The sequence below is a fragment of the Pteropus medius genome, unplaced genomic scaffold, assembly GCF_902729225.1.
Source record: "Pteropus medius unplaced genomic scaffold, Ma_sr-lr_union100, whole genome shotgun sequence".
NCBI classification, from domain to species: domain Eukaryota; kingdom Metazoa; phylum Chordata; class Mammalia; order Chiroptera; family Pteropodidae; genus Pteropus; species Pteropus medius.
In genome coordinates this window covers 657,437-672,188 of record NW_024351731.1, presented here as the reverse complement: position 1 = coordinate 672,188, position 14,752 = coordinate 657,437, and the positions used below count along the sequence as shown (strand labels likewise).

The following is a 14,752-nucleotide window of genomic DNA, read 5'->3' as shown; positions in this document are numbered from 1 at the left end:
CACCCCCCCACCCCGGTTTCCGCATCTGTGAAGTGGGGGAGCTGGGCTGCCCCTGACCTCTCTCATTAGTCCCTGCTGCGTCTGCGGGTTCCCTAGGACCTCGGCGACCATTGCCCTGGCCTGCCTGAGACGAACCCGGTTTAAATCTATCTTCTCAGCATGATTATTAGCAGCACCTCTTTTCACTCTCAGAATCACCCAGTGCGAGTCACAGGTCACATGGCCCGAGGCCTGGGCCTCAGCCAGGTTAGAGTTAGTGGTCCTCAACCACACCGAGGACTTTTGGGGCAGACCTCGGGCTGGGGGATGGGGACCCCCAAGGCCCCCAGCCTTCACAGAAAAGCTCTGCCCTCCTTGAGTCTCTAGCTAAATATTTCTTGAGGCCTCAGGGACAAACACAAATTAGAACTATGGTAAAGAGATGTAGGAAACGTGACACGTATGTCAAATACTGTCCATCATATTGGTTTTTTTTTCTTTTTATGTATGATATGACATTTGTTTTCTTTTTAAAGAAAATGAATGCATTTTTTCGAACAAAAGCTTATACCGAGCACGTAAGGCAAAAAGAGGAAAATGATACCTCTTGTGATCTTATCACCCAGGATAACTAACCGCTGTGATGTTTTAGCATCCGTCACGCTACTTTTTCAGGAGTGCGAGTCTATATACTTATCTATGCAATTTGTCAATGAAAATGGGGCCATTTCGTACCATACTGTTAATCATGCTTCGTTTGAACTTATTTCCACATTAGTAAATATTCAGTTATGAAGAAATCATTTTGTAACTGCATACTATTCCGGTGCATGTTTTAACCATTCTTGGCTTTTTATTCCTTCAATTTTTCACTATTATAAATGTTAAAGTGCATTGCGATGACCATCGTCATAGTTAAATCATATATCCATGCTTAATTGATTAATTTACAGATCATTACTGAGTGCTGAGTGACAAGGTGATAGTTTTTGGTCACTCAGATGGACACCCCCACACACTTCCAAAAGCTTCATTTGTCTCACAAGTGCTTGGTCTTCGTTAAGAGACAGAGGAAAGAACCGAGACTTGATTGCTGAGTGGACATATTGAACCCTATCCCTGCCACTTACGGGCTGGGTGACACAGGACAAGGTATGTGATCTCACTGAGATGACGAGATCATAATATCTGCCCCTCATTGGATCATAGTGAAAATTGGATGACATAATACTCATATCATAGATATTTGAATAAAAGCAATAGTTATTCTTTCCCCTTCTCCTTCTGATTAATCCTATGCCAATCCAAATCTGGATGAGGCCAAACCCTCACTTAAAATAAATTTCACACTTCTAGAGCTTCTCTTAGAAATCTACTTCATTAAAAATGGTGCAATGTGTCTTGTGCCCCAGGGTACCAGGCTCAGGGCTTTTGTAAATACTTAATTACATAAGTACAGAAAGATATGCATTGACCAAGTCCACACTGTAGCCCACAGGAAGTGCTCGCTATGAACCGAGGTCTTGTGAGTATTTTCAAACACTTATTTAATGTTTTCTTTCTTTCTTTCTTTCTTTTTTCCTATCAGCAGCCACATAAAAACAAGGATCTGTCACCCAAGGAAACCTTTAGATAATCTTTTGGTTGAGTTCTTATCTATGTTCAGAATTTCTCTGTTTTTTCTGTCCTTGGGAAAGAAAATCAAAGTTAAGTGGAGACTTAAAAGAGTTCAGGAAAATGCATCACAAATTTCGAAATGGTTCTTTATCTTCCCATCCACTCCCATGGGAGTTATAATGAGAGGAGTAAGATAATTAAGAGAGAATTTGGCAAAGCAAGGAAGGCTAGGCAAGTGAATGAATGAAGATGGATTCAATCCATCTTCAATGTGACAGATTCATTCTATGTGATGGATTAGATGTTGGACTCTGGAATTAGGTAATGAGAATATATTTATATTGTTTAGGTAGGAACATGGAGTACGAACCAAATGGTCTTGGGTGTTCTCTCTCATTTTCTGAATCACACTTTCTGATCATTTTCATGACCTTATTTTTAAAAGAATGATTCTGTTGCGAGCTCAAGTTACTGATGCATTTTTACTGTTCTAGTAAGGCCCAAAATAGTAAGAGTATTTAAGCCACCTCCTTTAGGTAGAAGGACAGATTTTAAGAGGTTGGAGGGGGGACATCCATCCCTTATTCAAACAGCAGGTTTGTCAGACTCCTTCATATTCCCGATATTTCCTTGTAAATTTAATGCTATGTCTACTGCCTTCTAGGTAGTCATAGCATATCAAGGGCCATTTCACTTGTGTCTTTTTATCAGACCAGTTAGCTCTAGTCCCGCAAAGCCAGCATCTTCAGAGTCAGAAATACCAATTTCACTTATAATAGTGTAGTGTAGAATAATAGAATTAGATGATTTCAACCTAAAGGTCATTGGCCCAGTACTCGAAGCAATCTTAATGCTTCATGCGTAGACATCACCATCATCTACAACCAGGGGCTTCCAGGTAAGAAACACAGGAATAGTTGTCACTCCCATGGCCTCACCATGGGTTGCAGGGACTGGACCAGTCAAGAACGGAAAGATCCCTTCTCCCAAGGATGGGAGGTTTGGGGGAAGGCGAGCTGGCAGAAGGGTGGGTTGGAAGTTTTGTAAAGTTCTTCTTGGAATTCTTATACATTGTTCAACCCTGCCCACCCCCTACCACCACCACCAGGAATAGCGTAGCACTAAGAAATGCATTGCCATTAAGGGTCCTCTTTTATCCGTGGGGTGGTGTCTTTCCAGCCCCACGCTTCTGAAGCTATCCATCTTAGACGCGTGTTGGCGTGCTTCCTTGTGAGTCTACTAAACATGAGGAAATCACCTTTGTTCAAAGGTCAGGTTACGTGGGAAGAAGTGTGCCAGAGAGAGATTCCTCAGACACACCTGTCACTCACAGGACTGCTTCTGACAGTGATTTGCCTAGATACTAGACACAGATAAGAAAGGTAACCTATTTCAAAACAGAAATGATTGAAAATTCATCCTTCGCACTTTCATCACTTTTATTGCAATTATGCCCTTTACCCTAATGGTCTAATTTAAGGAGGCTCTAGCCTTCGCCATGCTACATAATGCATGAGTTCAACAGCATAACAGAGGTTAAATTCCTTCATTCATTCATGAAAAATGAGATCGTCTCAGCTGAGATTCTTCTTTAATTTAACAAACATATTCATTTATACTAATTAAAAGTGTGCTAGAAAATTACCTTTCTACAAACTAGATTTATGCAAAGGTAGAGTAAAATGAAGGGTTGATTCCCCGCCTCACTGGAAATATCCAGGCGGGAGTTAATGGCTCATTTCTGAGAGATTTTACTGAGTGAAATCAGCGTTAGTAAGAGTTGGACCAAGGTGACAAATACAATCCAGCCCACCTATACAATTTTTTAATCTCACATACACACTTGCGTAGAAGTGTGGTTGTAGTTTGAACAATTAACTAGATAATTTCTCTGGTTAGAAGCATCCCTACATCTTGGAGAGATATAAAAATATAGCCAGTACCTTTTAGCTCATAGTCAGAGTGGAGTTTAAGCGTGGAGGGTGATTTTCCTCCCACACACCTAAGGAGGTTTTCCAGACCTGTCTTAGGCACAGACACATAGAAGATCAGAAGCTCATCCATCACCTGTGCGAGCTAGCTTCCCTTCACCCCTCTGTGGTGAAGAATCCAGAATGGGCTTTCCCTAATGTGATCAAACGTGGGTTCCAGGCTTCCCTGTGACAGATCTAGGAACCTCATTGCATTGATTTCATTTCTGAATATGCCTTTTAAGAAGATGCAGGGTCAGCATCCCTGGACATGAACTAAATGGAACACAAGTTCTTCCTGTCCTGCTTCCTTGGAAGGGACCCCTAGTCTCAACCTGATCAAATCAAGGAGGGAACTTCCATTTCTTTGTATCATAAACCACATCATTGAAATATACCAAGACACACTATTGTATTGTGCGCCCTATGAAGAAGATGACCTTACCTTGAAAATAACAGGGTAGCAGCAGAGAGCACAGCCAATGAGACCGTGTGCTTGGACAGACTCTTCGATTCCCTACTTACATTCTGTGAAGTCCTAGTCTAATGCTAGGTTTCCTTATATGCAAAATGGGAGTATGATGAACAGGATCTCCCTCAAAGTGTTGTCATAACTAAATGAGACGGCCCCCATAAAGCACGCAGCATAGTGCCTGCCTTGCACTAGGCATTAGTCATTATCATTCAAATTTGTTACACTAGATTTTGGGCATTTCCTGAGTCAACCAAAACCCTTTAGACTGAAAAATAATCATAATCAAATTCTAATGTAAGTTCTCGAAGAAAGCACTTGTAATTTCTTCTAAGTGGCATGCCCTTTCGATGGGCGTGAATCCCACTTGCAGTTGGCTCAGGTGCTGCCTTCAAGCACTTGCTCACAGTGAAACACTGATGGAGGAGGAGATTTGGAAGCAAGGTAAGTCTTCCCGCCGCCTCTGCACCCAGGCTGCAGCCTAAAGAAGATGAGAAGCGTAAGACCCTAAGCAACTTTAGTCTGGACAAATGATGATGATGGCAACAGCTTTAAAATCAGTAAGACACATTCAAGAAAGGAGTCAGAGACTCCTCACAGTGAGAACAGGCCAAGAACGGAAGGAACCCTTTGCAAAGGAGTAAACTCTCAGGCACTGGGAGCGTTTGAGTAGAGAGTGTTCAAAACCCTAGGATGCCCCGCCCCAGCCCCGAGGAAAGAAACCCACCTCCTCCAACAAAGCAGAGAAAGTCACCTGGTGATACTCAGTAGATATTTGAGTAGATGTCAGGGAAGTTATGGGGAGGATCCCTGAAGGTGGTGGTCCATTAGGACCTCAAGATCCTGTGATGACAATGACACGGTGATGATGATAATGGTAAAGATGAAGAAAAGCAGCAAGAGGGATTAAGTCCACTAAAAATAATAATAATAATAATAATTATTATTATTATCATTAATGCCTGCAGCATCTGGTCTTCTAGGTGGTCTCCCATCCAAGTACTAACCAGGCCCGACCCTGCTTAGCTTCCGAGATCAGACATCGGGCTTGTTCAGGGTGGCATGGCCGTAGACCATGGACTGTGGCTCCACTGGGACATGAAACGAGGACCTTCTGCATATAAAGCAGACGTGCTAACTGCTACACTATGAACCACGTCCTAACAATTATTATTGTTTTAAAAATCTCATTATCAAATCTATTTAACCAGGTTGTGTTTGCAATTAATCAGTCAGCCAACAGGAATAATTTAACCCTGTGCAATTGTTTGTTAGACAGAACCCAGACATTTAGTTTTCTTTGATTTGACTGCTTTGTGGCTAACTCATTTATTTTCAAGCTGGGATGTGTAGGTCTCTATGATTGTGCCTTTTTCACAGGCAGCACTATTTGTGACTATTAGTAACATGGATTTTCTGTGGTTTCACTGGGAGCAAGGATGGTTTATCGTGATTCTTCCCCGTTCCCCTCCAGATACCAAGCAGGTTGTCAGCAAGTGGACAGAGGCCTCAGTGCTAGAGACCAGAAAAAGCAATGACTGTGCCACTTCTGGGCAGCGCTGGCTTCCCCCACTCCCCATGTTGCTCACCAGCTACAGGCCGTTGCCCTTCCCCAAATCTTAGCCATGACAATAAGCAGTTAAGTTCAGTCTAAAACCCAGACCACACTGAGAAGTAAGCAAGAGAATAAAAATCATGTAACTGATGATTGTGACTGCCATCTGAACAAGACATTGGACTAATTTTATTATTTCATTGATCTCCCTCCTCCTGATACTGTGGCCTGAGTCTTGAGGTGTATACAGCCTGAGATATTGTGAGAGCTCGATTTACCTACTTCTGTGAAAAATCGAATCTGAGATGACACAGTTCCAGAACCAGGCTTCGCTCTCTCTTTCCCCCTGCTAAAAATGATCTGTTTGCCGTGTAATCTATAGCAAGTTATTAGACCTCTCTGATACTGAGAGGAAAGAAGGGGCTTGGTCTCATTTTGGTTTAGTCTCATGTTAAGGTCTTTTTCAGTTTTAAAAATCCTTTTCTCCTTCTGAACAAATTAGATTATTTCTCAGTTTAGTGACTCCAAGATGATTCGGGAAACTAGGCAGGACTGAAGCAAGTGCACATTCAGTGCTGACCTTCCAGAAGCTTTTAAGGCTGAGCAATGAAATTACCGATAATCAAAATAAAGTTATGGCCATTCCCCAGGGCTGCCTGGAGCAGACAGCAGAAGGGAGTCCAGCTTATTGGCTTGGTTTCTCTCATGCGAAATGAAAGGGCTGCCCTTGCTGGAGATGTCTCAGGGTGCTCTCTGTGCTAAGATTCTACGGATTTATGTTTTGATAGTTTTATGAAAAAAAGAGGCAGAGAGACTCTCCCTAGTAAAACATTTCCCATGTCCCCAAAACTGACAAGAAATAGGACAAGATCCTTAAAGGACTTAAGTTTACTCATGAAGAAGGTCATTGTGAATTTGATTTGCCGCATCTATGGCTATGCACTCTTCTGCCTTGTTAAAACGATGTGAGTTCTGTGGGAAGATTAAAAAAAAACAAAACAAAAACGGAATAAGCTCATGCAAAGTCCCTCTCCCCTGCCTTCCAAATGTGAAGGGAATTTTATTTACTCCTGGGCTCTCCTTGAAAAGTTAACAAGAGGGCTAGAGACAGTACTCTGAAGAGTTAACTTAAGATATGGATTCTTCTTAATTTAAGAAATAAATGTATATTTATTTGCTTTGTCTCTTCTTGCTGTTTTCCCCAAACTTCAAACACTGGTAAAACTTAAAAATCTTCCAGATGCCAAACTCTGCTGCCAAGTAATTTATTCTCCTTCTCTTTTTTAATTGCAGTATTCTCAAATGAGGGATGAAGTTTTCAAGTCAAACTTGGTCTGTGCGTTTATCGTTCTGCTGTTTATCACGGCAATCCAAAGTTTGCTTCCTTCTTCAAGGTAAATGCGGAAGGACGGAGTTACCAGGTGACATCCCTTTGTGAACTGACGGTCTCTCACTTGGACCCTTTCAGGGGATCTGAATCCACACCAAAATGTATGACAGTCTCAGTGTCTATTCTGGTGGTCTTACTCTACGCGATAATCTCATTCTTCTACCAAGACAAGAGTCTTTGCCCCAGTCTTAATGAGCACAACAATTAAAATCAAAATAGGCCTCCCCCTTATGCACACAGGAATGTAGCAAGTAAGAACCTCAATCACCACTTCCTCTGATAATTACCTCTTTGTTGCGCTTTGATAATACTGCAAACGCCTGTCTGTGGCTGGTCACTGTTCCAAAACTTTTACGTGCAGTAACGTGTGAAATCCTCACAGCCACTCTAGCAGGTAGGGGCTGTTATTGTCCTCATTTTAAAGAGGTGAGAACTGAGGCTCAGAGTACTGAGATAAGTTAGTTGCACAAGGTCTCACAGCCTGGATTGCAAAAATGTCACAGCCTGCATTGCAACCCAAGAAGTCTCTTTCCAGAGTCTGGGTGCTTAACACCCTATCGGACACAGACTTCCATTGTGTAGGTTACAGGTGCCGGAGCCAGCACAGGGACCTGGCTCTGGGTTAGTTTACTGGCAATGCTTTTTATTCTCTCCTGCACTGTAAGATGGCTTCTGCTTCTTTTCTCCCTAAACTTACCATGAATTTTCCCCTTTCAAGTGATTAAAAATAACACCAGCAAATATTTGTGAAAGGTCTCATATAGGCAAAGCATCATGCTGGACCCTGCGGACGGTGTAACTTTACAAGAGGTCTGCATCCTCAGAGATATAATTTAGTGGGAGGGAGAAATTAAGAATGGCTCCGAGTTACTGAGCGCTTATTCCATTCCAGGAAAGCTCGGGTTGCCTCAGTAAAGCCTCAGAGATAAATAACCTGTAAGTGAGACAGCATCCTCATTCCCATTTCGTAGATGAGGATTTATCCAAGGTCACGAGTTCACATAGTGGCCGAGCTGGGAATCGAATCCAGAGAACATCTGTGCTTTTAACTATTTATGTGGCTTTGCACCAAAATCGGTGATTCATTCTGACTGGGTGTTTTAAGGAAAACCTTGCAGGAAAAGGTGATATTTTGAGCTGAGCAGAAGAGAGAGAAAGAATGGAAGAGTGATCCCAGTTTAGAAAACAGCACTCGCTAAGGCGCAGAGGTGTGAGAGATGCCATGTCCGTAGGGTGGTGAGTGAATGGGAGAGTCTGGAGTAAAGGTTTCCTGCGAGGAGGTGGTGGGCGCCGTGGCTGAGGTGGGAGTTCCGTGTCCACCGAGCTACTGTAAGGAGCTCAGAGTTGGTCCCGGGTGCAGGAGGGAGGCCCTGAAGATTTCTGAGGACGATAGTAGCGTGGTTCTGGCAACGGCCATGCTTGACCTTTACTGGATCAGCAGGGTTTTGAGAAGGAGAAAAGGATTCTGGGAAGATGGTGGCAGAAGTGGCGTATTTCTGAATCTTTCGGAATCCCCACATATCCGAGCAACTAGATAGTAAAAGCAGAAACCTCATCAACTCTCTTTGGAATACAGACTGTGTTAAAATCAGCAGACCACGTGGGGTCTCTCCGGAACCTCTGGGCTCTCTGCCTCCCCCACTCTACCATCCAAGTCCGGCGTGGGGTCTCACTGCCGCGATGCTGATGTGGTAGCCTTATAAGTTTCAAATGGAAGCAGGTAGTGACAATCTTCAATAGCGCGGATTGGTGTGACAGCAGCATTTTTGTGGGAAGAATCAGAAAAAAGCAGGTAGGCATTTGTCATATCTGGGAACAAAAGTGTCCCATTATAGCCAACAGATATTCACTGGGAAATGTCACAGGCAGAATTGAAAAAGCAACAGAAAGTAAAGGACAGAGAGGAGGGAGGGGAGGAGGAGGGAAGGAAGGAAGGAAGGAAGGAAGGAAGGAAGAAGGAAGGAAGGAAGGAAGGAAGGAAGGAAGGAAGGAAGGAAGGAAGGATAAAAGAGGCACTGGATCTTATTTTCTGTGCATCTTACTAGCTGCACGTATGTAATTCTCGGAAGCCTTAATTTTCTCATATGTAAAATGGGGATAACAGTGCCACCTTCCCAGGGTTGACGTATGAATTAAACAAGCCATATCCATTTTGGTAAATTCTGGTTTCATTCCCCTTTCTGAGCCACAGTCTTTTCATCTGTTGAGGTGGCTAAGAAGACCTACCACTCACGGTTGCCATGAGGATCAGACGCACTCCTGGACTCCTAGGCTCTCTGTGGATTCTAAAGGGTGGTACAAATATTACCTTTCAGTGTGATCTCGGTCTCTGTTTCCTCTTGCACCATAAGCTGCTGTCGGCCATTCGCTCACCCCCACTGATTCCTGCCTCCCTGGCCAATAGCACATCATGATACTAACCCAGACCCTGTTTCAAGACAGACTGCAGAGAGTAATTAGAACTCGGTGGCAAGAAATGATTTGGATAGAGCTGTTTGCAAACCCCTTGTCATTCTTTTTCAGACTCGATTTCAGAAATGAAAGGTTTCCTTGCCTCTTAGGTAGACCAACAATGCAGAAGCAAATTCAGAACCCCTGGATGCCCGAGGAGCTATAATTTGATAAAAATTACAATTCGCAGTTATGATGTTTACATGTGCAGAAATAAATGAATGCCAAGGACCTGCAGCAGAGATTTCCAGAGGAATGTTATATGCAGCTCCAGCACCTTGCTTCGAAAGCTTGTCTTATAAATAACACTCTTCCCCTAGATCTTGCAAATGCCTTTGGTTTCCTGAATTTCACCATGAATAGAGAAAGAGAATCGTGTTTCTTTGAGTTCTTAAGTTCTTATTATGCGCTAAGCATTTCACTGCTGTACGACTTTAACCTCACAGCCTCCTTTAAGAGGTGAGCTTAAAAATCCCAGTTTTGCACATGAAAAAACTGGTACCGGGAAGAGCGAGTTCCCTCGCCTCAGGCTCTGCTCTGGCCCCGGGCCGTGTGCCGGCTTTCACCTACTGTCTTAGTCAGTTCAGGCTGCCATTTAAAAAGACCACACACAAGATAGACAATAAACAGCAGAAACTTATTTCTTAAAGTTCTGGAGGCTGGAAGTGCGAGATCCAAGCTCTGGCAAAGTTGGCGTCTGGTGAGGTCTGGCTTCCTGGTTCATGCATGGCTGCCTTCATCTCCCTCACACGGGAGAAAGGGCAAGGATGCTCTCTGGGGTATCTTACCCCCTTTGGTAGGGCTCCAGCCTCATGACCTGACCACCTCCCAAAGGCCTCAACTCTAACCACCCTCATACTGGGCATTAGGATTTAACATGCGAATCTCGGGGGACACAAACGTTCAGTCTATAGCACCTCCCTTTCCTTGGTTCAGCAAACCCAGAAGGAAGTGCTGATGACGTAAAACTAGGCCAGGGGCACAGGCCTCCGTCCAGCATACCCTGACACCCGCCAAAGTGTACACAGAAACACAATAGCTAAGTGGGCAGCAAAGGATCCATTTTATGAGTATCCAACAAATGCTTGCTTTGCTTATGCAAAACTATGGTAAAAGCTGGAATACAGACTGTGTTAAAATCAGCAGACCGCGCGGGGTCTCTCCTGAACCTCTGGGCTCCTGCCTCCCCCACTCTACCATGCAACTCCGGCGTGGGGTCTCACTGCTGCGATGTTGAGAAAGACCCTGCCTCCTGGCGCCAGGGAATGAGGGAGATCTGGGAAGGAGCCCGTCAGGACTTCCTGGGGGCCTTGTGCTTCCTTGCGCAAGAGGAGATGACCTGGCCAGAGCGGAGAGCCACGGGCGCCTTTCAAGGTCCTGTGCGCCATGGAGGCTTCCTCTGGATGGCGGTCGTGGCCATGGAAGTTTGAGGCACCCGCCTCAGCTTTGAAACAAGACATTAGACATTGTGTTCTCACATTACTGAGACACATCCGCCTTGCAGTTGTCCCCTTCTCCCCTGGGATGGCCTGACCAAGCTATCTGCCTGCATTCTTCTTCATTTGCCCTACCCCGCAGGGGCCCAGGAATCACAGTGTGTTGTCAGCCTGTCTGGGGGAGCGGAAGAGTTTCCCATTGGCCTAGAGCCCTTTGGGAACCCACTGCTGCACAGACCTTCTGTTCTTATCGGGAAATCCTACAGAGATTTCCTGTCAAGGTGATCCATAAGATCAAAACTGTGCAAGTATTCAGGAAGTAAAATAAAACCTCCAACAGTGAACGCTGGGGCAGGGGAGGGAGCCGCTCTCCGGACTTCAGGATGCTTGCCTGTGCAGGGGGAGTTGTCTCCTGGTTGCTCCCTCCCGGTAAATGCCATCCCCCTGGCCGTCACGATGCCCCGTATCCCCCATACTCCCACCCTCCTGCCTTGCTGACCACCTTTCCCAAATTCCCTCTGCCGCCTTCTCGTCTTACAGCCCATCGGCTTCTGCCATAGCTCTGTCTTCGGTCGTCCTTCAGCAGGCCCCTCCCTTCTCCATCATCAACCACCACTTATTCGCTCCAGACCCAGAATTCCACAGCTGCCTCTCTAACTGCACTCACAGCTACATAATTCCAGTTGGAGGATCCACAAGCACCAGAAATTCAACGTGCCCAAAATCCAATTCATCGTCCTCACCCCGCATTGACTAGCTTCTCCTCCTGTGTTTACCCAAATAGGATGGTAAAAACATAACGACTGACTTCTCCCAAACGGCCCCCTGCGCGCGCGCGCGCACACACACACACACACACACACCACTTAGTAAGATTACCTCCCGTCTCTCTCTGAATCTCCAGACTATCAGTGCCATTAGCCTATGTTCCTCCCGAAAAACCTTCTCTTCAACCTCCAAGGCCTAACCCCAATGTCACCTCCTTTGCGAAGCTTCTTTTGATTTCCTTCCCTATCTTCTGAATGATGGTTGCTCGTAGCCCTTTATCGATCACAGGACGTCGTATAGCATTTCACCATTCGTGTCTGTATCCCCTCGAGACCACGATCTGCTAGGACATGGGGAGGACGTGCCTTCAGTCTTTGTACTCACTTGCACCTACCACTGTGCCTGGGGAGAAAACTTGTGGAATGAATCAACAGCGTGAGGATACCACAAAAATAAAAAAGATCACTGAAAATATGAGAGCTGTATTACTCCCCCAAGTGATTAGAATAGCAGAGGGGACTGTAAATCCTGGCTCTCACATTTACCAACTCAGTGACCCCTGGGAAGTTGGTTCTCTCTGAGCTTTAACGCTTCACACGAAAAAGAAAAAAGAGAGAGAGAGAGATCAAAAGACCCCTTCGGTGCGTTCTGCAATGGAAACGAGTTATTACATACGAAATGCTTAGCGCTGTGCCCAGCATACAGTCAGAGCTCAATGCATTACTCACGTTATTAATAATAAATAAAGAAATTCAGGCCGGAGGATAGTAAGAGAGAGTGTGAGAGGAAGAAGGTCGGTCCAACTCCATTCACTAAATGCATGTTTGTCGAGCACCTGCCAGCGGAAGATGCGAAAGCCAAATGGATGGAGCGAACTTCACTTTCTGAAAGGAAGGAGTGGACATAAAACCTCCCTCCACTTCCATCGAAGTGCCTTTTAACATGCAGCGCTTCACTGGATGAAACAGAGGCGGAGAAATTGGAGACATCGGGATAGGTCACGAACGACTGGGCAGAGAATCCAGAACGGGGGACGGGCTCCCAAGGAGAAGCCACGTGCCTGGCTTAGATTGGTTAACAGGGAGAGGAAACAGTTCGCGTCACCTCCAGAGATGGGGTTTTAGACCACCGAGTTGCCAGAAACAGCCTGCCACCCAGCAGAGGTGCCCAATTGATGGGAACTACCATGGCAAGAGCTCTGGGGACAGCGTGAAGCTCAAGATGTAGAGTTGGGAGTGACGTTGGAGGCGTGGGCGAGGATGGGCCCTCCTCACTCATGTCTCTGACTGCACCCTCCCCCATGTCTCTAATGGCACATAGTGTATTCCCTGTAGATCCTGGTTATCACTCACCAAAACTGAGCAACTTAGAACAGGTGCCGGGATCAGCTCTTGGCATCAGAGCAGACCGAGAGGGAAAGTGTTTCATAAAACCCACCTCGAAGGGGAAAGGGCATGGGGATCCCTCCCACAGACAGAGTTTTGAGGTCAAATTCCAGTGGCGTGTTGCCTTGGCAGCAGTTGCCTGGTGAGAAAGATGAATGATGAAAAGAAGGGAAAAAAAATGGGGCAGGAGCGATACATCAAGCCAAATATTTGATACTGCGAAGTTTCTCAATAGAGAGACTATTCTTGGGATGGAGGCAATAAAAAATGTCTCCCTTTTCTTGAACAAATAGAGCTTTAGATGAGTTATTGGGAGCAAGGAGGGTGGGGAGGGGTGATCCTGGGTGTGATTGACAGCGTCGCTCAGGAGTGGAGATCAGACAGTCGAAGCCACATGACCCAATGTTCTGTCTCTCCTTGCAGGGCGATGCCCATGGCCATCCAGTTTTCCATCCTGATCATGCTGCATTCCGCTCTGGTTCTGATCACCACGGCAGAGGATTATAAGTGTTTGCCCCTCGTCCTCCGGAAAACTTGCTGTTGGATCAACGAGACCTATTTGGCCCGGAATGTCATCATTTTCGCGTCCATCTTGATCAATTTCCTGGGCGCCATCCTAAATATCGTAAGCATTCCGAGCCCGCCAACCCTCTGGTGTCCAGGGTGCACTCAGGGCTCCAGAGTCCGTGGAGCCTGCGGCTTCTTCACTGCCGTCCTCGGTACCGGTTACCTTCGTGTGCCTGGTCCAGCCCCAAGCTTAGGGACAGAGCGCAAAGATGTGGCTACCGTCAGAACTGTGCGTTTTCCTGGGGGCAAATCATCTCTTTCCCAGTGGGAGAGGTTGTTTGCTCCCTTAAATTTCTGCACTGTCAGTGGCCAATCAATTACAATGGTGAATAAGGGTTCCCACTGATTAAGTACCTGCCTGCTATGTGCCATGCGCTGAAGGAGGAGCTGTGCCCGTTTTTCGTATTTAATCCTCACATAAAGCCCGTGAGGTAAGTCTCATTATCCCCACTTTATGGCTGAGGAAACTGAGGCTCAGAGACATGAAATAACTTGCTGTAAGGTCTGTCTGACTCCATGACTCATGCTCATTCTCATGTGCTACGTTATATCGCTGGGAGTGGGAGCCAGAGGGAATGGGCATGAATAGCTGCCATGTACTGAGCACCTAATGTGGGCGACAGGTAGGTATTATCGTTCCCATGTAATGGATGAGGAAACTGCATTTCAGGAAGGCTGAGCATCTTGCCTTTGACTTCCCAAAAGTTCGCATTGGATGTGACGTATTGAATTCCGATGAATCTCCACCTGCCGTATTGATCATTGTTCTAATTTGGCGATTCATGTTTTAATGACGTCATTTTCTCTCTAGAAGGGTGACATGGTATCTACAGGCCTTTTCTGTATATATACAAACAGTCTGTGTTGACCATGACGTAGGGACCTAGAGTGCAGGAGTGATTTATCAGACTCCAGATTTTAAACTTGGCACATTGAGAGAGGCTAGTAGAGGCATCATCTGGTGGCCAAAACCATCATCATGCCCCTTGGGCCTGAAGCACTATCCCCAAGTGCTCAGGGAGCCAAAGTGTGAAGTTCTACAACTGTCAGTCTGTGTGTGGCAGGCTTGTACTGCCTGATTATCCTAACTGGCCCAGTAATTACTTAGAGTCTGCGTTGCTCAAGTTCTGTGGTTAGCCTTGAAGGAAAGGATTCTGTGGGG

General features: G+C 45.5%; 1 protein-coding gene and 1 pseudogene across 4 annotated transcripts in view; one reads left to right on the top strand and one right to left on the bottom strand.

Annotated features, from left to right (window-relative positions):
- Window positions 1-14,752, top strand: part of ADCY8 (adenylate cyclase 8) — a 159,254-nt gene that overhangs the window by 97,491 nt on the left and 47,011 nt on the right. For all 4 annotated transcript variants that reach the window (XM_039845878.1, XM_039845879.1, XM_039845882.1 and 1 more), the window contains 2 exons: window positions 6,887-6,987; window positions 13,447-13,648. In XM_039845878.1, the coding sequence (XP_039701812.1) occupies window positions 6,887-6,987; window positions 13,447-13,648 (303 nt within the window). The remainder of the gene's footprint in view (window positions 1-6,886; window positions 6,988-13,446; window positions 13,649-14,752) is intronic.
- On the bottom strand, window positions 4,998-5,112 carry LOC120588914 (uncharacterized; annotated as a pseudogene).